This window comes from Chamaea fasciata, unplaced genomic scaffold (assembly GCF_029207755.1).
Source record: "Chamaea fasciata isolate MVZ Bird 193981 ecotype frontalis unplaced genomic scaffold, bChaFas1.0.hap1 SCAF_4, whole genome shotgun sequence".
Classification (NCBI taxonomy): Eukaryota; Metazoa; Chordata; class Aves; order Passeriformes; family Sylviidae; genus Chamaea; species Chamaea fasciata.
The window spans coordinates 3014699-3039256 of NW_027094089.1; the positions used below are offsets into that span (position 1 = coordinate 3014699).

At 37.3% G+C, this 24558-nt stretch overlaps 1 protein-coding gene across 1 annotated transcript in view; it reads left to right on the forward strand.

Moving 5' to 3' along the window:
• FCHO2 (FCH and mu domain containing endocytic adaptor 2) overlaps window positions 1–22538 on the forward strand; it is an 84943-nt gene extending 62405 nt beyond the window's left edge. Inside the window, exons 18-26 of the mRNA XM_066180729.1 lie at window positions 363–466; window positions 3369–3498; window positions 8728–8839; window positions 9431–9586; window positions 10565–10697; window positions 13457–13656; window positions 15749–15813; window positions 18092–18256; window positions 18487–22538. Coding sequence (XP_066036826.1) covers window positions 363–466; window positions 3369–3498; window positions 8728–8839; window positions 9431–9586; window positions 10565–10697; window positions 13457–13656; window positions 15749–15813; window positions 18092–18256; window positions 18487–18509 — 1088 coding nt within the window. The 3' untranslated portion in view covers window positions 18510–22538. The remainder of the gene's footprint in view (window positions 1–362; window positions 467–3368; window positions 3499–8727; window positions 8840–9430; window positions 9587–10564; window positions 10698–13456; window positions 13657–15748; window positions 15814–18091; window positions 18257–18486) is intronic.
• Window positions 22539–24558: the final 2020 nt, after the last annotated feature.

Consider the following 24558-nt stretch of genomic DNA (forward strand, 5'->3'; position numbering starts at 1 on the left):
ATGCAGTGTTGCTTTTCTAGAAACGGGAATGTGTTTTTGTGGGATGTCAGACAGCAATGAGATGTCAAAGATTAAGTAATTGCATTTGCAAAAACAATTTTTACATACATATTTCCAAGAGTGGTTGGTATAAAATCACTGGAGGGCAATGAGAAAGCCCATGATGCTATTTTTAGATGCACTTTTCAGGGTATCACATGGCACTATTTTAAAGGCACTTACGATTTGTGGTAACTCATAATGGCACTTGTACAATAGGAACTTCTAGTAGAAACATCACTTCCAGATACTCTACTCAAGTAAGTAACTATTTATGTTCAGTGTGATCTTTCTAATATTTTCTTAAATTTGCTTTCTTTCAGCAAGGCCCACCACTCCTCTTTCTGTGGGCACCATTGTACCCCCTCCAAGACCTGCATCAAGACCAAAGCTGTCTACTGGGAAACTGAGTGGGATTAATGAAATAGTACGTTTTGATTATTATTTTTTTTTATTATTTGCCATTTTGACTTGATTTTAGATACACCATTCATTTACACTGTTACCGTGGAGTTACCTTCTAGCCAATGTTCAAGGAATCACATAAGCAGATTTTCAACATTGCCAACTAAGCATGGTAATAGTTTATGATAACTATCTTATGACAACAAATATTTATTTACCTAAGTACAAAGTTCCAAACTATTTTTTTTTTTTGCATCAGCAGAGTGTTTTTAATTAAGCAAATCACTAATTTGATGGTGCGTGCATAAGGTTGAAGTTTTCAAAATGCAAAATTCTAAATACAAACCTCCCTTGGTTTAGGGATATCACCAAAGCTTTGGGAAATGAGTGGGGGTTTTTTCAGTTGTATGTTGACAGAAGTAGCCCTGTTGTGACTTCTCCTTGCACTTGGTCCTGGTTTGTGGAGAAGGGATGTGGTAGATCACAGCAGTTGCCCTTGAGGATAGTGAGAGGTTGTGCACTGTCTGCATGTGCCTGCAATGCGGGTTCACCTGCCGATAAGGAATGTGGTAAAGAATGCAAATAACCAAGCAGCCTATCAGACTAGGCCATGCCTAATTTCCTCTGTAAATATTAGTATTCTGCAGGTTTCACTTGACTTCCTGACTTGGAAAAATGTTCCTGTGGTAAAATCCTTTTATAGTCTTTTAAAATAGCAAGATGTTTTCACCATGTTCTTGGTACAAACAAAATTCTCCTCTTGTGCTTTGACAAAGCTGACAAAATATTTTCAAGCTGTTTTCCTTTTCTGTAGGATCAGAACAGAGCTCATTTTGAAATTCTTTTCTCTTTCCAATACAGAATTGTAGTAATTGCTCTTAGCCCAAGGAATCTGTTCTCCATGTCATTATAATTAAATAGAAGAATTTATCTGGTACTGTTCTGCTGTAAAGTATGATCCTGAACAAAGCTACTGTTGCTTTTGAAATTTACTATTATCTGGATTAAAGGAGAAGGTTGTTAGTTGTCTTCATTATATGTTAACTCCTTTTACAATTCTCATAGTCTCTATTTGTTGATCAGAGTCAACAAATGCAATAGAACGGGGAAAAAAAAGTTAGTCTGACATCCCACCCTTAGGGGGAAGGAAACACCTAAGGTTCACAAATGCTAGTGGTTGAAAGGAATGGCTGAAGTCAGAGGGTCCACAAAACTCACAAAGCTTTATTATTAAATTATGCATTTGGCATGGAAATTGGTATGTTAGTCCCTGACCTACTATATATGCACATGACAGTGGGTTCTGGATAAAGAGGTAGAATGCAAAACGAAGAGACAAAGGAACATATGAAATAAGCAGGAAGAGAGAGAGAGAGAGAAGGAGAAAAGGAGATCACCAATCCTGGTTTCAGTGTCTGTTCAGCTGATGGAGTGTCCTGGAGGTATCACCTAGGCTTATTGGGAGTACCTTTTTATAGACAGATTTTCCCCACCCTGGAGCTAAGTTTCTTGTTTTCTATGCTAATTAGATATGATGCACAGTTCATTCCTTGAGATCTTTCTGGAATTCAGTCAGAGGGCTGTGGGGATCCTGGGTGGTCTTGATCTCCCCCTACAGTCCATACCCACTTCTCTGCCTCATTCGTGTACTTGAGCTGTGCGGGCACTTGTGCTTATCTGCAGGAGCCAGAACAGGGTGTTTGTCATGGCAGAGTGCTGCCTATCGCTGCATAGCCCCTTCTCCAGCCACATCTTGTTCTTTTTCAGTTTGTTATTACCAACAATCCTAGGTTATTATCAGCAGACCTCAGCTGTCAGTACCAACAGTCCTTGGTTATTGACAGCAATCTGTGGTTATTACCAGCTGGCCTTGTCTATTAGTACCAACAATCCTTGGTTATTACCAACAGTCCTTGATCTTTAGCAACAGTCTTTGTCTGCTATTACCAATAATCCTTGGTTGGTCCCACTGCTGTGCAGCTATCAGTGTTTCAGACATACACATTAGCCCCTTATCTTCTGGGATTCTACAGTTACCCTGCCAAAATGATGTTTTGGGAGTTTCAGTTCCTTTCAGGTAGGTTAATCCCAGCATGATCATTGGTTAAATACATTAACAGTTAAGTGTATCCTAAAACCATCCAGAGATTTAGAGTGGAAGTGACTTTTAAGTTCTCTTGAAAAAGGGCTGACTTCTGAATTGTATCAGGTTGCTCAGGCACATGCTGAGTTTTGAAAATCTCCAGAGTGGGAAATTTTACAATCTGCCCATCTGGCAGCCTGTCTCAGGATTTTATCACAAGGTTGCAAAAAGGACTTTTTCCCAAAGTCCAGCTGGCATTTCTTCGCTGTAGGTCTTCCTCTTAGAAGAGCCTGACTCTGACTTCTTTGTGTGCCCCTTTTTACCTAGTAGGAGACAGCTAATAATTCCCTTCTTAGGCTTCTGGTCTCTGGGCTGAAAAAACCGTGGCCCTACAGCCTGTTCCTCTCTTGCTCCTGTACTCCAGTCACAACTATTTTAGTTGCCTTCGGCTGCTGTCACTTCTAGTTCATTAGCAACCCTGCTTTAGCTCTCTAAATCTTTATTTGCCACACATACACAGGGCTGTAGTCTTAGTTTCTTATACTGTGTTCTATTATTATTGAAAGACTATTGTACAGTCAAATACATTAAACTTGACTACTCTGTCAAAAAACTGTAATCTATGAAATAATGGAATTTACTCCAATGGAAAATGCAGGTTCTTTGTTTTCCACTAAAAGCATTAATAGATAAAACATTAGTAGATAAAGCATTAAAGAAACTATGTTGAGAAACATTATGAAATTGATTGGAGCATGAAATAAGAACTTTTCTATTTACTATTTTTTTTCATCTCTTTAAAACCAATTTGTGTAATATTCTTGTGATCTTTTTTGTTCAGCCTAGGCCATTCAGCCCTCCACTGACCTCTAATTCAAGCCCACCTCCAGCAGCTCCTTTGGCACGTGCAGAGAGCATTTCTTCTATATCCTCTTCTGCTTCCCTCAGTGCAGCAAATACACCTACAGTTGGTAAGTTTTATTAACCGTTTTATCTTACTTGAGAAATAGGACAACTCAGCCACTAGGTTGCACCTGTTTGTGAGACCCACTTGTTGGAGTTAGTTGTTTCATATGTGAGTCCAGGTACTTCAGGCATCCTTTGCAATGCCTGCTTCTAAATGACACTGAGACACAGGAAAGTGCATTAAATTAGATTAGACCATAGATCCAGTTATGGCATGTTCTTTAGGGAAATATTATTCATAATTAACATTCCATGAATTCTTATTTTGTATGCTGGTTTAGTATATCCATCAAGTACAACATGTTATCATATATTTGTTCAGAAGATGTTATTGACAAGGTGCAGAAATACTTAGGGATACTGAAAAATTTGAATGAGTACAGATGTTCACAAACCTGAGTTCTTTTGTGTTCTTTTAATTTTGTTTGTTGTTCCATAATTGCAATTTCCAAAAAATAAATCAGATGCATCTTTTTCTTCAAGTTAGTTAAGAATATAAGCTAAGCAGTAAAAGCAAAACAAACAATTAACAAGAAAGATTAAGATGAAAAGGAAATTAGTCTTCATGGGTTGCCACTAATTTCAGGAGGTTTTCTCTCATTCTTAAAGGAAGACCCTTCGGTTTTGATATTTGATTATCATAAATCAAAAGGAGACATTGGGAGTTTTTTAGTTAGTTGGGGTTTTTTGTTAGTTTGGGGGGGGCAGGGCTTTAGACTTTTTTACTTGTTTATTTAGCAGTATTGAACTGTTTAATCCCTGAACACAGTTACACATTTAGTCACAAGTTAAATCAAGTTGTCGAGTTATCATTTTGTTATCTGCAAATGTTATTGATGCCAAGGATTCTGCAGTAAGGCTCAGCAGCTCAGAAGAGCATCTGTTCAGTACCTAGTGGGAGTTCTGCAGTGGAGTTGATTCCACCCTGTGCAGAAGCAAAGCTACTGAGTTCTGCCCAACTTTAGCTCTTACAGTTCAGTGTCCACCAGTTTGACTAATACTGAGAAGCATTACAGAAACACAATTGATATTTTGGTTGCCAGAGTCTATCTAGGCTCACATCCTCAGGTCTCAGATCTGCTGTCAAGGAACCAAATGTTGGAGGCACCAATATCCCCAGCTCTGGGGAGCTGAGTGTGTGTGTGTGTTGGAAACAGTGGCAGAGTGAAATAGGTGAGGCAGGAGGTAATGAGGTGTGTGCTGACACTGTGGTTTGATGTGGTTATTATTCTGGCCTAGGAAAAATAAATAAGACCAGTTCCATTTGTACTGACTGTATGAATTTTAAATAATCCTGGGAAAACGGGAAGGGCGGTGCAAAAAGCTGAAATACCTGGGGCATGAGGATATAGTTTGCAATACCTTCTGTATTCTTTTGACTTTTGCACAATCCACTGTTCCCCTTACCCCATTTGTTCTGAATAATAGAGAATTGACTCTGATTATCTTTTTCCAAGTGAACTTTAAGGCAAGCATAATTGAGTGCTTCTTTTATGCTTTAGCCTTAATTTAATTTGCAAAATATTTTTGAATAATAATTTTTAACATCTATTTTGCTTGAAATATTTTGTTTTCTTTGCAATGTTTTGTTTCATTTAAATGTAATAGAAGATGATCTTTTGATTTGAAATCTTCCTACAATTGAAAAGCTTTGTGAGACACCACCAGGTATTGTACTCAAAGCACATTTATGTCTTAACTAATCATCCTAATATACTACATCTAATAAAATTGTATTTCTTTTGAAACAAGTTTTTCCAGATATTTCTGGTATCTGGCACATACAAGTTGCTTGACATGTCAACTACATAACGAGTTGTATGTTGCTGAAATCACCAAAAATTGATGTAACCACTTTTATATTATGTTATCTTCTGTCTATCCACTTCCCTGCTCCATAAACAAGCTGAAACTTGGCCTTGCTCCTTCAGGTTGTCATTACTACTTTCTTTCAAGTAAAGTGAATATATTTTTACTTTGACAATCCTTATTCTCCTAAAACAAGTAGGTAATAATGTTTCTATATTTACATATAATACAAATCTTAGAAGACAGATATAATAAGTACTTTTTTTTTATGAATTTTATTTTCATGACAGCTGTTTAGCCAGTATTAAAACTCTCTGGATCTTTGTTCATAAACTGAACCCAAACCATCTGATCAGTTTATTCATCTGCCCTTTTTATGACCAATGATGCAGTCTTTTGTTCTGCAGTTTTGGTCTGCACCTTGAAGATGTCAATGCAACCATTTGCACTGTTATGTCACTAGCTCTGGTGTCAGCACAGCTCAGGGGCTGGTAGTAGTGATCAGGCTGGGGCTGGTGGCAGAGCATTTAAGCCAGGTTTGCTATCACTGCCAAAGGTGATAGAACTGGAACCTTGATCTGGGCTGCAGCCTGAGATGAACTGAGGATACCTTCATGCAGCTGTTACTTCCCTTCCATCTGAAACCTCACAGCAGATAAAAAAACTCCCAAAGCTGAATGTTGCTTCACTGGATTGTATTCTCAGCAGCAAGGCAACAAAACTATGAAGTTCAGCATCAGGACAATCAGTTGTGTTTGTTTCACCTTGTTAACTAAGCCATAGCACTAAGCACTCCAGTCATTTCTTGAACACTTCCAGGGATGGTCACTCGCCCACCTCCCTGGGCAGCCCATTCTAAGTGAAGAAATTCTTGCTGTTGTCCAGCTTGGATCTCTCATGGCACAGCTTGAGGCCATTTCTTCTTTTCCTGTTGCTGATTGCCTGAGAGAGGACTGTTCCCTACCTTGCTACAGCCTCCTTTAAGGCAGTTGTAGAGAGTGATAAGGCCCCTCTCTTATCACTCCTTTTCTCCAGGCAAAATATCCTGAACTCCTTCAGCTGTTTCTCACATGACTTACTCTCCAGACCCTTCCCTTGCTGCATTGCCCTTCTCTGGAGGTTTTCCTTGAATTGAGGGACCAAAACTGGACACAGCACTTGAGGTGTGGCCTCACGGTGCCCAGCACAGGAGGACAATCCCTGCCCTGCTCCTGCTGGCCACACCATTGCTGGTACAGCCCAGGATGCCATTGGCCTTCTTGGCCACCTGGGCACTGCTGGCTCCTGTTCAGTCACTGTCACCAGCACCCCCAGGTCCTTTTCCTGTGGGCAGCTTTCCAGTCACTTTGCCCCAGCCTGGAGCTCTGCCTGGGGTTGTTGTGACACAGAGGCAGGATCTGGCACTTGGTCTTGTTGAATGTATAGTAATTTGTTTATTTTTAGTTTATTTATTTTCTAGGAGAATGCATAAATTTTTAAGTCAAAGGGTGATGAACAGTGGGAGCAGAGCAAAGAAGAGAGAAGTGATATCATATGTAGTTCCCCAAATAGGTCTCAGAGAAATATATATACATATGTATTTGCTTTAGTATTCCCTAAAAAAGGTAAAAAGAATGTTATTATTTCTATTAAATTTCACTTTTCAGTCAAGCAAGCAGTATTTGTCTCTTACCAATAGGAATATAATGAATATGCTTGCAATGCTCTGCATAATTTTTGAAATATTGCTATAAAAATGTACATAAGGCCATTAAGTAAAAGATTTAAAAGTAATTGATACCCCTGTATACAAGGTAACCCTGTCTGCTCTCCTGTTGTTTGTAGTTCCTTAGTAAATTGTCAAAAAAAGACATGAAAACAGCTCAGCAACTGTAGAGCCACGTTCACTGAACGTACACTTTGGCTTTTGTGAAGAATAATTCTGGAGTTCAGTATTTCATCAAACAGAATTTCTAGTAATTGATAACTCATTATTTTATTGCACATTTGCCTCTTGAAATAATAATTTCTGTGTTCCTGAGACTATTGACGATCACAGCTTTTCTTGGTAGTCTTCAGGGAGAGAAAAATCTTTGGAATCATGATCCATGTATTGTCTGAAAGAAAAAAGACAACCTAGTGTTCATACTGAAACAAATTAACAAATCAGTGATTTTTAGCCAGAATCATAATAATTATTTAATTTTAAAATATTTTGTTTACAACACTTTTGACTACAGCTCTTGCATCTAAGGAGGCCTAAGTGTTGCACAAATATTTTCATGGTACTGAGAAGAATTCTGAACATTTTACTACCTTATGTGAGAAATTATAATGGAGAGAGAGGTACAAGGTAGCAGAATTAGACCAGCTCCTTTCTTTTGCTATCTTTCTGTCACTACTTCATTCACTAGCCTCTTAATTTAAGGTCTAATATGAGATATTAGGTGCTCTGTGAAGAGCAAGGTCTGAAATTCCTTTTTACTTCTGAAAGAGCTCAGAAAGGACAGCCACTTAGAGTAAATAGGTTTAATTGCCATGGGCAATACTATACAGAAGCATTTCGTCCCGGCTTCATGGTATGAAAGAGAAATTTTTCAATTTGTTTATGAAAAGATAAAGACACTACCTCCTTTGTGATAGGTAATACTATCTGATACAGACTGTTTCTTCATGGTACAAAAAACATAGTAAGATGCTGTCTACTACACTGCTGCACTAAGAAAAAAAGAAGAAACTTCCAGTATTGTCTTTTGTATTCCATACATGTGTAGAAAATTTGTGAAAAAATGAAATTCCATGACAACCTGTTTCATCAACTGTATATGCACATTTCAGAAAGCCTTATCATGAGGTCTTGGTTGATTTTTATAGCTCTGTATTGGAATTGTGTTGTGTTGGCACAAGCAACAAGTGAAGACTTCTCCAACAGTTTCTGCTTGGGAATTGCGATGTTTGTTGGCTGAAAAAGTTTAAAAAAATGTTCAACAGTTCACTTATATGGGGGTCATATTGATGAATTTGCATTTAAGTTCATTTTTATTGTAAGTGAATTCTTTGTATTTCTGTGACCATTTTATCATGCATTTTTCCATACAAAAAGCATACAGTAGGGATTTTTTTAAAGCATTCTAGTCAATTTGGGTCTGTTGACTTCACCCCCACCAGCAACCATTTTAATGCAGTGTTCCTCTGTCTCATGTATTTCCTTATGTTTGTTTATGTAATGTCATGCCATTAGTCAAACCTGGATTCTTAGGCTGCTGAGCAGTGTTTTGGTGGTGTGATTGTACTATGTCTATATATTTCTACACACTTTACAAGTACTGCCTCAGATGATACTGTGACATGGGTGTAAACTCTTGTGAAAATTACAGATGTAGCCAACCAGTCTGAAATCTATTAAGCTTTTTGAAAATTAAACCTATACACTGTATGTATTCTAGGTGTTTCACGCGGTCCCAGTCCCGTCAGCCTCGGAAACCAGGACACCTTGCCTGTTGCAGTAGCTCTTACTGAATCTGTTAACGCCTACTTTAAAGGAGCAGATCCCACAAAGTTAGTTAAATAATAAATTGTGTTGAATGTATTGAGTTGCAGTAAGAAAAGAAAATGGGTCTACTTTTCATACTGCGGGAGGGGAATGAGTATGCATTGGAAGGGGAATTCAAAGGGGTTTTCCTCCCAGGGTATAAATGACAACAGTGGCTTACTGTTCTGTAATGCCAGGAGTTCACATATACCTGATTTACAAAAATGTGTTCAGTGAGAGCACTGAGAATGACAAGGATTTTTATCAGGTAGGTGTTACATGTGATTTTGTGCAGCCAAAAGCATTTCATTCCCTGTCACATCCATTTCTGTGCCACATAGGCCTTGCCCAGGCAGAGCCGTGCCATATTTTCAAAGCTTGAAAAATATCCAAGACTACTGTATGCTTAAACAGTAAAGTTTAAGTTTTTTCTTTCTTATTTCTTCTTACTTCCAAGCTGAAACTGACAGTAGATAGTCACATTACCCTCATTTGGGACTGATTTTCTGTTTTTAATTCAGTTCATAAGATTGTGAAATTACAGTTGCTTTAAAATTAGTATTAGAACTTGGGAGTTAATGAGTTGCAATGAAGCTGATTTTTTTATTCTCTTCTAGATGTATTGTGAAGATTACTGGTGATATGACAATATCATTCCCAAGTGGGATTATTAAAGTCTTCACCAGCAACCCATCTCCTGCTGTGCTCTGCTTCAGGGTGAAAAATACAAGCAGACTAGAGCAGATTCTTCCAAATGCACAACTTGTATACAGGTTTTGAATTTTTCTTTACATAATTGTAAGCTACATAATTTGTAAAATATGAGTTGTTGTCTATGTAAATCAGAATTCTTTGCAGTCTGGTTGCTTTAGTTACATATAATTAATACATATATGTATACATATAATGTATATGTATATGTATACATATAATAATTTAGTTACATATAATTTAATTTTCTGAATTAATCTTGTTCAGCTTAGTTCTCTCCACTGCTACTATTAAAAATCTCAGTGATTCCTGGATTTAAAACTTGTGCTGAGTATAACAGGAGCCATAAAAATAATTTGTAAATGTGTCTGGTTTTTGATATGCATTTTATAAATAATTTCTTTACACAGTAGTAATAATGACAAAACTAATGATGAAACAGTAGGCTTAAATGGAAAACGAGCAGTAGTAGATTCATGTACTCTCCTTTGCCATGTACTAGTGTATTTCAAAGCCCAATCATTACACTAATAAGATTCTTTACATAACTACCTCTTAGATGTGTAGCAGCATACTTGGAAGAATTTGTATGAAAAAAAAAAAAAAGTTACTGATTGAGTACGATAATTGTTGAAATTGCACTTGGAGATGCTGTTTTTTAAAAAATAGAAAGGCTGGAATTTTTTAGCAGAAATCTATTTCAGCTGAGCAGTTTCTCTTTCATTTATTGGAGAAATAAGTTGAACACTAGGCTAAATGTTTTTAAATGCTGTATTTTTTTAATTACTGAAATATTAAATCAAACCATATGTGTGTGTTCTTTTGTTTTTAATTTCATTTGTTAGTTCACACTTAATGTAATTAATAATTCATACAAAATTAAGTTTAATCACTGTTCGACATGAGAATTTGTAACTGAAATGTTAGCAGAGCTGTATCTGACAAAGTGAATTATACTGAAAAAGCATATTTTGCAAATGTCTAGTATTCTTGAATGAGTGGTGTAATATTTCACTCCTAATAATGATCTTCCTTTGTAGTGATCAGTCACAAAGTGACTCCAGTACTAAGGACTTTTGGATGAACATGCAAGCTATAACTCTCTACCTCAAGAAATTATCAGAGCAGAATCCATCTGCATCCTATTACAATGTGGATGTTTTGAAGTATCAGGTAAACATTTTTGTCCTTTTGTAATTTTTTAGGAATTCCACCAGATATGATATATACCCAGAAACTGAAAGAATTATTCTTTGTCTGCCAGCATGGAGGTGAACTGTCTAGACCAGTTCTGGGTATGTCTCTGCTTACAGTGGGTAAACTGCCCAGGCTTAGCACATTCCTGCTATGCTTCATGTCATTCCCTAAGATACAGGGACTGTTTCAGCTTGCTAGTGCTTCAGCCCAGTCCTGCAAGCAAGCTTCAAATGCTTTTTTTAAAGTATTTGTCTGCAAAGTCAAATTCTCCTTAAAGAGATTTGGTGGGGCTTTCTTGTGGTTTGTACTCATACGGTGTTTGATTTTGCAAGTGCCTAAGTTTTGCATACTGGCACTAATTAATTTTAGTGCATGGTGCTGGCATTTCAGGTGAAAGAGAATGAGTTTAGATTAGATATTAAGAAAAAATTCTTTACTCAGAGGGTGGTGAGTCACTCGCACAAGTTGCCCAGAGGAGTTGTGTATGCCCCACTTCCCTGGCAGTGTTCAAGGCCAGACTGGGTAGGGCTATGAGCAACATGGTCTAGTGAAAGTTGTCTGTGCCCATGATGAGGGTGGGTTGGAACTTTAAGGTCCCTCCCAGGCCAAACCATTCTGTGATTCTATCTGAGAATGTATGACATTCTGATTTCTCACAATGTAATAGAACAGGAGTAGTCAGGATGGATTTACTGAGCATAAGTCATGCTTGACCAAGCTGACAAACTTCTATGGTGACAAGACTGCCCCTGTGGATGAGGGCAGAGACTAGATGTTGTCTGCTCAGACTTCAGGATGCCTTTCAACACCATATAACAGAATCCATATAGACATGCTGGTGAAGAACATGCTAGATGAGCAGACTGAGGTGAACTGACCCCCAGGGGACACTGATTTTACAGTTTAATAGCTTCATTAATGATCTGAATGATGGGACAGAGTGTACCCTTGGCAAGTTTGCTGATGATGGGGATGGCCCTCTGGATAAACCAGAGTCATTTTGCCCTCCTAAGGGGGCTCAACAGGCTGCAGAAATGGGCTGAGAGGAACCTCATGAAGTTCAACAAGAAGCAGACTTGGAAAGTCACCAGCTGGAAATTATCTTGGCAGAAAAGGACCTGAGGGTGCTCTGGGTTATCATGTTGAACATGAGCCAAACGACTCACTGCTCATGCTGCAGAGGCAACGGATGGTCTCCTGGGTGGTCTCCTAAGCTTCATTAGGCAAAGTATTGCTAGGAAGTGTAGGGAGGGCATCCTTCCCCTCGACACTGCTGACACCACACCTGGGGTGCTGTATTCAGTTCTGGGCTGTTCATTGCAAATGAGACTGGAGAGAGTTCAGCAAAGGGCCACAAAGATGATGGTGGGACTGGAGTATTTGTCCCATGAAAGCCTGAGAGAGTTGGGATTCCTAAGCCTGGAAAAGGGTAAGTTTAGGGAAATCTCATCAATCTGTATAAATACCTGAGAGAGGGCACAGAGAAGACAGAGCCAAGCTGTTTTCACTGGTGCCCAGTAACAGAATCAGAGGAAATGGACACATGCTCAGTCACAGGATATTCCCTCTGAACAGCCAAAACCACTTTTTTTTCCCTGTGACAGTGGCTGAGCACTGGACACAGGTCCAGGTTGCCTAGAGGGGTAGTGGAGTCTGCATTCGTGGAAATGTTCAAAAGTTGTCTGGAGCTTAGGCATCCTGCTAGAGGTGGCTCTACATGAGCTGGAGCGTTGGACCAGACAGCTTCCAGGAGTTCTCTGTCAGCCTCAGCCATTCTGTGCATCAGTGAGATGATGTTCTGGTTGTTAATAAAAAGTTTTCATGAATATTCAAGACCTCAAAGGGAGAACAGGGATTTTGTAGGCCGGCCTTAAAATGTCTGAACATCTGAGACATCTGTCTGCACAACAAAAAACCCTGAAAATTACTGGTCAGTCTAGCTGTTCATACCTGTAGTTACCACAGTATGTAGTTGCCTAGTATGGTTTAAAATCCTGGCATATGGAATCTGCAAAAAGCATGCTAGGCGCAGAGAATTCTTGAGAAAGATAGAAGGAAAAAAACATTTGGTCTGCTGAAATGAGTACTGTGTATTCTTCTTGTAAAGATGAGGCATTGGCACATGGAAGCCCAGACAGATAAAAAAGGTTTTGGGCTGACAACAAAAGGTAAAAGTGTGCACCAGGACTCAGGAGGTTCCTCAAATAAATTGAGAAGGTGGTTGAGGTGCATCAGTGCAGTAGAATGAGCTCAGCTACAGAAGCAACATTCAACCTGTCTGCAGCAGGAAAATAATGGTTTGAAGAGGTCAGAACTATTCTGCTGGCTGCCTGTTCCATGACAGGTGGTGTCCTCTGGTGCTGGCTGGTTGGGCAGCTGAACTGGCATAGCACACAGCTGCTAAGGATGAAGCCATTTTGCTGCAAGCATGCATCTTGCGTAAAGGCAGAACAAAACAAAAACAAAGCTTAGAAAAAGTTGTAGAAGAGCCGGAGGGAGCCTTATAAGCCAGAGGGAGTTTATATCTTTTCTTTAAGTATTTTAATTTCAAATTAAAATAGCAGAAATTCCTTTAGGCAGCAGTCTTCAAAATTCTGTGATTAAGGACTCAGGTGTCAATTGTTCTCTTGATATTTTGTCAGCACTGAGATTGATATTAATTACCATCGTCCCCTAATTCTGCCCAAAAGGTGGATATTTTAATTAGTTGTTTTCAATGGTTTCTTCTTTTACAGGTATCTTCAAATGGCATACAGTCCACTCCCTTGAATCTTGCAACTTACTGGAAATGTGATGCTAGCACTACTGAAGTGAGGGTGGATTATAAATACAATCCAGAGTCTATGAATGTGCCTGGTATGCTGTCTAATGTCCAGGTTGTGGTACCAGTAGATGGAGGAGTAATAAACATGCAGTCACTTCCACCTGCAAAATGGTAATATTAATTCTTTTTAGAAATTTTTCAGATTTATTTCAGTTTATTCTTTAGTGTCATAGCCTGAAAAATTTCACAGGAAGAAATAGAAAAATGTGTAGTATCATATTTCTAGATATTTTATGGTCTAAAACAGATCATGTGCAGCCAATTCACATAAACTGAAACAGTCAGTAACTACCCTTCCCAACTGTGTAGTAATACAAGCCTTTATGAATTTTCCAATGTTGGCTTTCATTTGTCCAATAGAAAAGACAATTTTAATACAGTAATTTGAAATGGTTAAAAAACATTTTCTCTGTGTGTAACAGTGTATTTGTATAAGGAGATTATATAGAAAAAGTAGAAGAAAGGCAGTTTTTAAAAAGATTTTCTGATTGTTCTAACTTAAAAATTAGATTCTAATGGAAAGTTTTAAAACAAACTCTGCAACTGGGTAACCGAGGACCTCTCCATAAGCCAGGTAGCACAATCTCTCAATTCAAGCGTCATGCACATTATATTACACTAGCAGCTACCTGCCACCACCTGCTGAGCCTGCATTTACAGTAGCACTTCCAAATGTGACATAGATAGCAGGAAATTATGTTACAAGTTTGTGGAAACAAGCAGAGGGTAGTAGGACTAGACAGAGTAGTACAGCCCTGGAGCAAAAGGTGAGCAGAACTCAAATACTGTTCCTGTGCAGCACATACATACTTGCCCAGCTGCAACATATATCCTGGACTGTTTATTCCCCAAATGGGTCTTTTTTAATGTGAAGAGGGCAAAGAACACCAAGTTGAAGTGAAATAGGCCTTGTTAACCTTGTTTCTTATAGATCAGTTTACTTTTCAAAGCAGGGTTTAAATGAAAAGTAAACACGACGCATTTATTGTGTAGATTCTGATGTTTCTGGAGGCAATACAGTTACAGGTGTTTATTGGACAATGTAGTAATAGAGTATAATTTTAAGTGGAGAAAAAAATCCTTGTAGGACCGAATCCTTCTTGACTTGCTGTTTCAAGGAAAACAGTACTTTTAACCAAATCTTAAGCTTATTCTGAACAAGTATCGTATCTGAACAACACAACTGCTCTGTGGTGAAGCCAGTCTGCCTGCCCAGGCTTCTTCCACAAACCCTCTGTAATGAAGCTGGAGTTAAAAGCAGGAACACCCACCCAAAAAACTCCGTGTTAGCTGGGAAGGCTTAGGGAGAGTTGCATTAGTGAATTCACCTAGGAAACTTCCAGGACCCAGAATTTTGAGCCTGGCAAGCTGAGGAAAGGGGAAAAAAAAAAATCAGTGATGTCCCAGGCAGGTACAGTATTTGTGATTCACTACCTGTTCCATATAGTGGGTTGGGTGGTGGGGTTTGGGTCTTTTTTTAGGAAAAAAAGTGCTTTACAGTGTGACTTGCTGTGAGTAAATGCTACCATATGTGCTACTTGTGTGAGCATTTCAGTCCTGCTACATCAATGTCAAGAGCAATTTCAAACCTATCAGCACTTCATGCTGCTCACAGCTTTAAGTTGTTGACTCTCCTTTGATACAACTGTTAAAAAGTCCTCCAGGAGGTAAAACACCCTGTCAGCTTAGCCACTCTTGGTATACTTTTCTGCCCCTTTACAGTGTCTGAAGTCAGCTTGAACAGAGTGTCACAGATGCCAAGTGGTTTTACTAGAATGGAAATGGAATGAATTTCGTGCTCTCAGGACTGTCACTTGGGAGAGAACCATCAGTGTTGCTCCCCGTTTTACCATCATCACAAAGCATTAATGCATAGCTTCCAGACTGCTTCAGAGTAACTTACCCTGTAAGACTGCAGAGGGGTTTGAATTTTGGAGCCGTAGGTGAGGACACAGGACAGTGTTAAATGTGTGAAAAATTACTGTATAAAATGTGTAACAGAGTGTGTTCTTCTGAGCTCACTGCTCTGGAGTGATGCAGACACATCCTTCTCTTTTCCTCTTTCCCCCCTTAAGACTTACCTTAAAATGTGCAAGTATTTTTACAGACTTCAATTTAGAGATGTCTGTAGTATACCAGTGTAAATCAAGGGAAATAAAGTTACCTTATTACCAGTGCCTATAATTAACCTATTCTCTTACAGGAATGCAGACCAGATGAAAGCATGTTGGAAGATATCTAGCATTTCAGAGAAGTCTGAGAATGGAGGCAAGTTGAATTCTTTTTTTGCTTTCTTGTACAGAATATTTTCAACAGTACATAGGTGATCATTTTAGCCTCTATGCCCTCTGATTCCTTTTTACACATTTTCTCATGCTGTATCCTGTTTACTAGTTCACCTTCTTCTCAATCAATTGCCTTCTGAGAGATTCCATTATGAGTGAGATGTCAAAATATAAATTTACTTATTAGCTACACAAGGGAAAATAATTAAATACCCTGAAAACAGTTAGTAGTTCTAAAATTGAGTAGTTCTAACATTTAGAGTCTTGGTTTTGACCACAATGACTCCAGGAAAAAAATCTATGTACATCTGCTCAGAGTAGTAATTTATACAACATTGGATAAGGTACCAGTAGTTGTTCTCTGCTCAGTGCCTTTCTCTGAGCTGTAGTTGATGTCACAACTCCTGCAGTCTCTGCAGGTGCAATATTTTTCTGCCAAAGTATCTCATCCTCAAAGCCTCTGCAGAAATGAATTGCTACTGTAAAAGAAAGGCCTTTAGTCCTATTAAGAATTTAGTGAAGGGGTTTGTGAAATCACAGATTTGCCTGTAAATACAACTGATTTCACATGGAAACCACTAGCATGAAAAGAGAAGACAACTTCTATTGCTGCAAATGCTGCAAAGTTGTGGTTATCATTCAAAAAAAAATCAGAATTTTATTGAACACAGGGGATTTCCAAGTCCTGGTGTACTTTGTCCTTCACTAACCTCACAGTTGTTTGCTATTTGTCTTCCACTACATCGGATTACGTCTATTTTTTTTTCCTTTTTCCAAACTCCATGGCTTCTTTTAAAAGGAAGGATCACACTGAAATACAAATGCAGCCAGATAAGAGGAACTGTACACCTGCAGAGCAGCACAGAATTGGCTGGTAGTGATCCAGTTTGCATCTTGTGTGTTGACAGCAGACTTGCATGTATCCCACTGCTTCTGCTGTATTCCTTCTCTTCCCACCATCTTTTCCTCCCCTTTTCTCTGCGTGTAAACACGTATAGTACTCTCAGTTCAGGAGGAAGTAATACTGTGCTGATCTTGCACTTAGAGAAGCAAAGGGAGAAGCTGGACGAACACTGTCAAGTTCAGGACAAGTGTCTTCAAGTCTTTTTTCCTGGTGGACAGCATGATAAAATTTTGGGAGTTTTTTTTATGGTCCAACACATTATGTGATCTGTCAGTTGAAGAGAGATAAAACACAGAACAAACTTTCAAAGCACTTGAATATACGAGTTTCCATACTTAGAGTAGAAAGAATTTCCAGTTTACAGAAATAAGGCAGACCTACTGAGGAAATTAAATTGATCTTAAGCTAAATTTATCAAGAATAAGCCACCGTATAAAACAATTTCTTTTACTTCCTGCTTTTACCTCAGTAGCATTTCCTGTTTTTACCTCAGTTAGCAGTTACTAACTTTCCTTGTCATTTAGCAGTTATTGATAGGAATAGTAAGTTGTTTTAAAGTAAAATTATTCCATTAATTTTAATTTAAATCTCATTTTTCCAGAACACTTCGCAAGAACAAGAAAAGACCTATTTTAAAGCCAGAAATTAGTAGCAATGTGGGGATTTTGAAAGTGCATTTCACTGCCTACAGAAATGTACTTAAAATAATTTTGAACTATTATTGCTTTATTATAGTATCAAAGCGATGCCACTTCATCACTGTCTCTGAAAAAATCAACTGTAATTTGTGAGAAGTATTTAATCAGACCTCTTCTTTAATGGAAACATAGTAAATTCTTTCCTCTGGGTACATCACTGTAGAACTGCATTTCTTCCAATGTTTTTGTTTACGTACTTTCATCCAGACAGACGGTGACAACTCTTAAATGTTGTGATGTAATTTCAAATCTGCTAGTGAAAAGCAGATATTATCTCCTATCTATCAATCAGGTACCATCTACCACAAAATAGATTGGTAGTAAGTACTTGGAGACCAGCAAGCATAAATTATTAAAGGGACCAATCAGGTAAATAAGTAAGTAAAAGGTGTGGGTACCAGGCTGATACCCACATTTTGGATAATCTTGCAGAAATTTATATTGTTTCTCTTTAAATTAGTGAATAATAGTTATTGTCTTAAACAGACTATTGGACAAAACAAACTTGTACTCTTACCTCTTTTGAAAGTTTATGTAGGGCTGCCACTGGGAATAGATCTCAAAGGTCACCATATTAGTTTCACTTCTTACTACTATAAATTTGGACATCATTTTGCTCTTGCAAAGCAATCAGCTTGTCAGTTTTGTTGTTTTTATAGGTTCTGGATCCCTCAGAGCCAAATTTGAGCTTTCAGGAGGACCCAGTAAACCAGCAACACTTGCAGTGCAATTCATCAGTGAAGGAAGCACCCTTTCAGGAGCAGATGTGGAACTTGTAGGCACTGGCTATCGGCTTTCCCTTCTTAAGAAGAGATTCGCCACTGGTAAGACATTGACACACATATATATTCAAAATAATTTATATATTCTCTAGTATTTAATTCTTAAATATGAAACTGTTAAATGAGTGATGTATAAATACATCTTTACTCCTTATTGAAACCTTTCTGATAAGTCAGTTTGGTTTTCCATAGTTATTCAGACTGCTCCAAGGAAAATATTGACAAAATCTGGTATATCTACTGAATGCAAAAAACTTACCTTTGTTTTTCAGGACGGTATATGGCAGACTGTTGATGTACCTGTGGAAATCATCAGATCAGGAGTGCAAGAAACACACTCTGCCCTCTCTACTTTTCAAACACTATTTTAACATGCATTAATTTTTCCAAAATATTGACCTACTTTGAGGCTAAACTACAGAAAGTAAATGCACTTTTAAGAGTCATTTTGAAAACTTTTTATTACTTTACAATAGCACTGAAGTTAACTTCAACACTGTCTGTAAATGATCAACTACAATACTAGGGAAAATTTGTTGAAAAATTAGTAACTTTATAGAGATTAAGTCAAAATAGGAATCCACAGTTGTAATGGAAGTATGAAATTTCATGTTGTACTGTAAACATTAAACCTAAAACATCGGAGAACTAGTAAGAAATATTTGAGCTTTTCATAGGTAATACTCATTTTTCAGATTCTTTAATTGCCAGCCTTTAATTGACAGTTTATAAAGATAGCAGAGGCTAAGTCTCATGTAGCTCTTCTTTCCATTCATACCACAAGACCAGCTGAGTAGAGATGTATAAAAGTAACTTGATGCCCATGGATCATTATTAAAATGTAAGTTGTTTTATATCGGGGTTTTTTTTTTGTTTTGTTTTGGTTTTTTTTTTTGTTTTTTTTTTTTTACTAAGTGCAATGTCTTAAAAATTGCAAAACACAGCAGAGATTTACTTCTGCAGTTAGTAAAAATTTTTGGGCCTTGTGATTGTTTGAGTTAATGCAGTAGATTTAATTTATTTTTATATTAATTGCATAACATTTGTGCCTTTCAAAAAAGCCTGTGCCTATCCAATTTGATACTTACGTGCCTCACTTCCTTTTTCAAAGTTTGGCTCTTCATCAAGAAAGCATGGTGTTTTTATTATATACACAACTTCATAAAAATTCTTTTAACTGCAATTTATTTAGAAGACAGGTTTGCAAAAACAGTAGTTTGTTTTAAAAGAAATTTTAAACACCGAATTACTTCCTTGAGGAATAATTGCAATTAAATGTGGCTTTAATAAAGGGAGCTGCATCATGCAGGACTTAGTAACATTTTCATTAAGTAATTTTTATGTCACCAAAGAGGAGAATCTGAAAAATCAGTGAAGATAGGAAAAACAAACTTCTAAAAGCAAACAGCATTACTTTTTGCTTTGGCTATAAGTCTTCAGACTTTTGAGTGCTTTTGGGGATGTATGATGTGAATGTACACATAGTACTTCAGGATATTTTATGGCTGCAGGATGACAAATCCTGTCATGTGTTCATTTTTTTTATAACTACCAATGTTAATATTTGTATTGTAATCTAATCTGCTTGCTACAGCCTAAGCATGGGGATGTGACACTTCAGTAACAATTTTTTAAAGCTAGTCACTAATTTAGAAAATTTTCTATGTATTTGTATTACCAAGTTGGTTTTTTGTAATGTTGAAATCATAAGCATCGGGGCAAAATAATTCAATAACCTGCATGTGGTAATTTCAAATGAACATTTAGCATACCAGCATCTATTTCAAATTCTCTTTTAAAACAGTAAAATATGCTTGAGTTAATTCATGCAAAGCCAGTAATGAATTGGACTGCTGAAGCTTTAGAATAAATTTTGCCTTTGTAGAAACTGCGTAAATTGTCGTGTACACTAGACACTTTTGCCAGTGAGAGTTTCATTGTTAATACTAGAAACATAGTGTACTGTAGATTTGATTGGAAGAGTATATTTGGCCCCTATATTTTGCTAATTTTATTGATGATAAATTTACAACTCATAAAATGGTAGTCTTTTGATTGGAATTTTAATTGTAACCTGCTTTACAATCAAATTGATTGACACAACAATATTTTACTAATGGAAACCCAAACCTATTATTGCTATTTTTGATCAAGTATTACATTAATTTCTAAGTTAAATGAAGTAGTTAATGTTTCAGCACTTTTAAACTAGCCTTCATTCAGATGTTTTTCATACATTTGCATTGGGTGCAGGTTACAATTTTGAAGCCATACAAGTTTATATAGACATTTTGTAAAGAAACTCCAAAACAATGTAAAAAGTATGTGTAGCTATCTGATTTTAAATAAAAAAGTATGTAGCAAGCTGGTTCTTGCTTGTGTATACAGCAATATCCCTTTTAGCTGCCTCCTAAGAAAATTAATTTGTAAACACAACTCTAAAGGATCTGAATTTTTATGAATTGTTACTACGTTAGACTGTAAATTAGAGCATACAAGTTTATCTTTCAAAAATTGTAAATACTCTGAATTTTCATAAAATGTAAATTTTAAAAATTTGCACCCATAATAAACATGTAATATATAATTTAAATACTGATTTATATTGCCTGTACTTTTGCAGTTAAGTTCCACAGATCTTCTAAGCAATAAGGTAATAGAGCAAAACCATGCCTGTATTGAACATTTGGAAAGGTTGATTTTTAACTGATAAAGGGTAGAGATCATTATAAACTCTTTTGAATATTTAAAATCATCACAGAGAAGGTGGATGGAAAGACGACTTCTCCAAAACATTTCATCTTTACTAAACTGGAATGTCTGAGATGTGTGTAGTTCCCTATGCCGTTACTAAATTGATTCACTTCACTAATAAATTACATTAGGCAAAACTGTGGATATGTTTATGAGAAAAATCTTGTCTCATGGACACGAGCTGCTGTCTGTAAATAGTGCTGTCAAATGCTGTACATTATGTCTTTGTTAATAAGCTTATATCTTGTTGTGTGTGCAGGAGAAGAATTAGTGACAAGATTAAAGTAATTCTTTCTGATTTCTAATGTTCCACCAGTGAAAAAGAGTAGACAATTTAGTACTTCTTCAGCAGTCTGTATGGTTTAGTCCTTCTAAGCTTTGAGCACAGAACAGTTGAAACTGAACAAATGTTTTTGAATCCATTTGTTTCCTACTAACCCCAAGGCCTGTAGAAGCTTAGTAGGTAATGACTTATTAAATTCACTTTCTCAGCTGGTTGGATACCAGTGCAATAGAGGTACCATTCTTGTCATGCAGGAAAGCAATAGTTCAAGGGCTTGATTCTTATCTTCTGCTGGTAGGTAGGAATGAAGGACACAAGTGCTTAGTGGTCAGACTGAATGGTCTGTCTAATACAGCAGTCTGGTCTCTAACACTGGCCAAAACAGGCTAGAGACTTGGAGAGCTAATGTGCCATTTGCTTTCTGCTCCCTCAGCACCACTTTCATTGGTTAGGGATGTAAAAAGGTGCTGTTAACTTCTTCTAGTATTCATTGAACCTAAAGTGTAACAGATCTGACAGAGGCTGCTCTGGCATGTCTATTAACACTTGACTTGTGCCTACGTACTGCTTACAACTGCTGCAAACTGGATCACTATTGTCCAAACAGGTTTGTGATTATCCAAGTACACAATCAGGTAGTTTTTCAGGGAAACCTACCACTGCCAAATAACATTTATGTTGGGTATTTGAGGAACTAAGGTATTTGATTATGAACTGGAACGGCATGCAAGTTATAACTGGTGAGTTTTGCCATCTAACTAAAAAGCAAGATCTTGCATCATGGCAAAAAGGATTACATTTCAAGTCTTGTATGTTTGAAAAGCTTAAGATACACTGAGGTTAAGATGCCTATCTTTAGTTTTGCAATTGCTAGATAATTAGTTTCCATTTCATTTGTTATGAAAGGGAAATAATACTTAAAAGCATGCAAGAAAAAAAGTCAGGAATTCTTCCAAGCATAGCATAAGCTAAAAACAGTTCAAAGTACTAAAGTATCAGATAACATATCTACTGTTGAGGTACCCTTGATTGGACTGATTACAAAGTCTCTCAACTGAAAACATAATTTTAATCTTTAATTCTATATATTATTACACGAGTAAGTTTTTCTCCTCAGTTCACTTTGACATCCATATTTACTGACATGTGGATTCTCCCTTAGTTCATTCAATAACCAATATAATGCATACAGTCTTATAAAAATAAAATAATCTTAAAACATGAAAGGCCTCTTCTGGATTACTTATTGAATATTTAATACAATATTTAATACTCTAATTCTGCATTTTCTGTAACTGCTTTTTCTCACTTCCTTTGGAATCAATTGTTTTTGTTTTAAATCTGGGATGGCTACTTTAATTACTGTAACCTAAAATACTGGTTTTGTTTGCCATTGTCTCAGCTGGATTTATTTTTGAAGTTCTTGTTGTGTAACTTAGTTATTATTACTCAGGAGGTTTTTTTTTTAAGAGTTAATAATCATAAGCCATAAATCATGCCAATTTCACTACTCTGATTATTTAACTTTTCCTTTTATCCTGTCTTCTAGAAGTTCTCAGTTCTTATGTCATGTTTTCTGCTCCAGAAAGTTACCAGTGGTAATGCGTTCAGCAGTGACCGAAATCTTTCTCCATCCTGGTTAAGGAAGCAGCCCATTTTTATAATAATTGCTGATTCTCCCCTCCAGATGTCCCCTCCTGCTTTGCTATTTGATAAGCTCCTTACATAATACCACAGCCCTCCCTTCTGTTTCCCCCTCTTGTCAATGGTAGGTTATATGAATAGTCATCAGTAATACAGAAATGTTAAGGCTGCTCCAGTGTTAGTACTGATGACATTGCATCCAGGTAAGGTGCACCAATGCTACTTGGCTTGGAAGAAAACCAAAACCCAACAGCAAAAGCTCAAAACCTGTTGTTTACCCTCCACCTGTGTTGAACTCCCCCTCTCTGGCACCTTACAGGACCATGGATTTAGACAGAGAATCAAAGACAGACAACAGACAGAACTTTCAGCCCCTAAGCGCTGACCTCATTCTTCAATGCAAGTTTCTTCTTCACAGGTGAGAATGCCTTGGCCTGTGTGCTGAGTCCCTTCTCACTTCTGAGCAGTTCCTAGGTTGGCAGCACACTCTAAATGCTTGTGTATGTGAGTACAGGAGGAGTGTTGTAGTCTGTGATCGGCCATCTCTGCAGCTAACACCCCTCTGAATTTGACTAGACTAGACTAGAAACTACTACTGTTTCTACTTGACTAGAAACAGTAGACTGGATGTCTGCTTCTAATGAGATTACAGAATAAATTAAATTTTATTTCAGGACTAAAATGCAGAAGACTTGTCAATGTAAAAACTGTGTCTTTTACATCTAGCACAAGAAATTCAGTCCTCAGACAACCCCTGTTAGTCTGGCATAATTTATTTAGATAGTATAGAGGTAGCATAGAGCAAACACCACACTCACAGGAGAAAGACTAATGAAATTACAGGGAAAAATTAATTTAGGCTCAAGTGTTCCCTACAGTTTAAGGGGAAGAATATGTATTTGCCACAACTTTTCCATGGAGGAGTTGAAAATTTAAAAAGAATTCAGGATGATAGGCCATTAGAGCTACTTTCTTGGCATTTTGCAAGATACTTGAAAAGACCATCAAAGTTCTCAAAATAGAAGTTGTATCTTTAATATGGTGGGAGAACATGTAGGTTGTCTTCTTGGTCCACCAAGCTATGAGCTAGAACTTGTCACTACTGCACTCACCTAAGTACCAGCCTTTGCTTACAGGAAACAATGAGTTTCCCAATGAGACCAATATGGAACCTGTACCCCCATTTTCCTCTGCTATGACCTTTCCAGATTTTTTAAGGTGCTCCCCAAGGAACACAAAAACATGCATTAGAATTCAAGAGGTTTTTGGCAAATAGCATTTTTTAGTCATTTCTCAAAGTGATTCTTCAGCTCAAAACAGTCCTATAGTAACATAGTTTTGATAAAGAAGTGTGAAACTGCAATCTGCATTTCAGGAAGGAGTTCATCCCTCGTGTAGGCAACAACAGTGCAGTCTTTGGCTTTTCATGCTACTGAGGGTTAGGAAAAAACAGCTGTTGCTGCAAGTTGTAAAAGAAGCATTCAAAAAAGTGTTACACTGTTCTTGAAGGGGTAACTGTTACTTCAACATCAGTTTACAAGCAAAAAATGTTCTGAGTTTCACCTGTTGAAGAGTCCTTCTGGGCTCAGGAACATAGACTCACCTACACCAGATGTCCAGGTCATCAGTTGATGTTTTACCAACACATAGCAGGAGCAGTGGT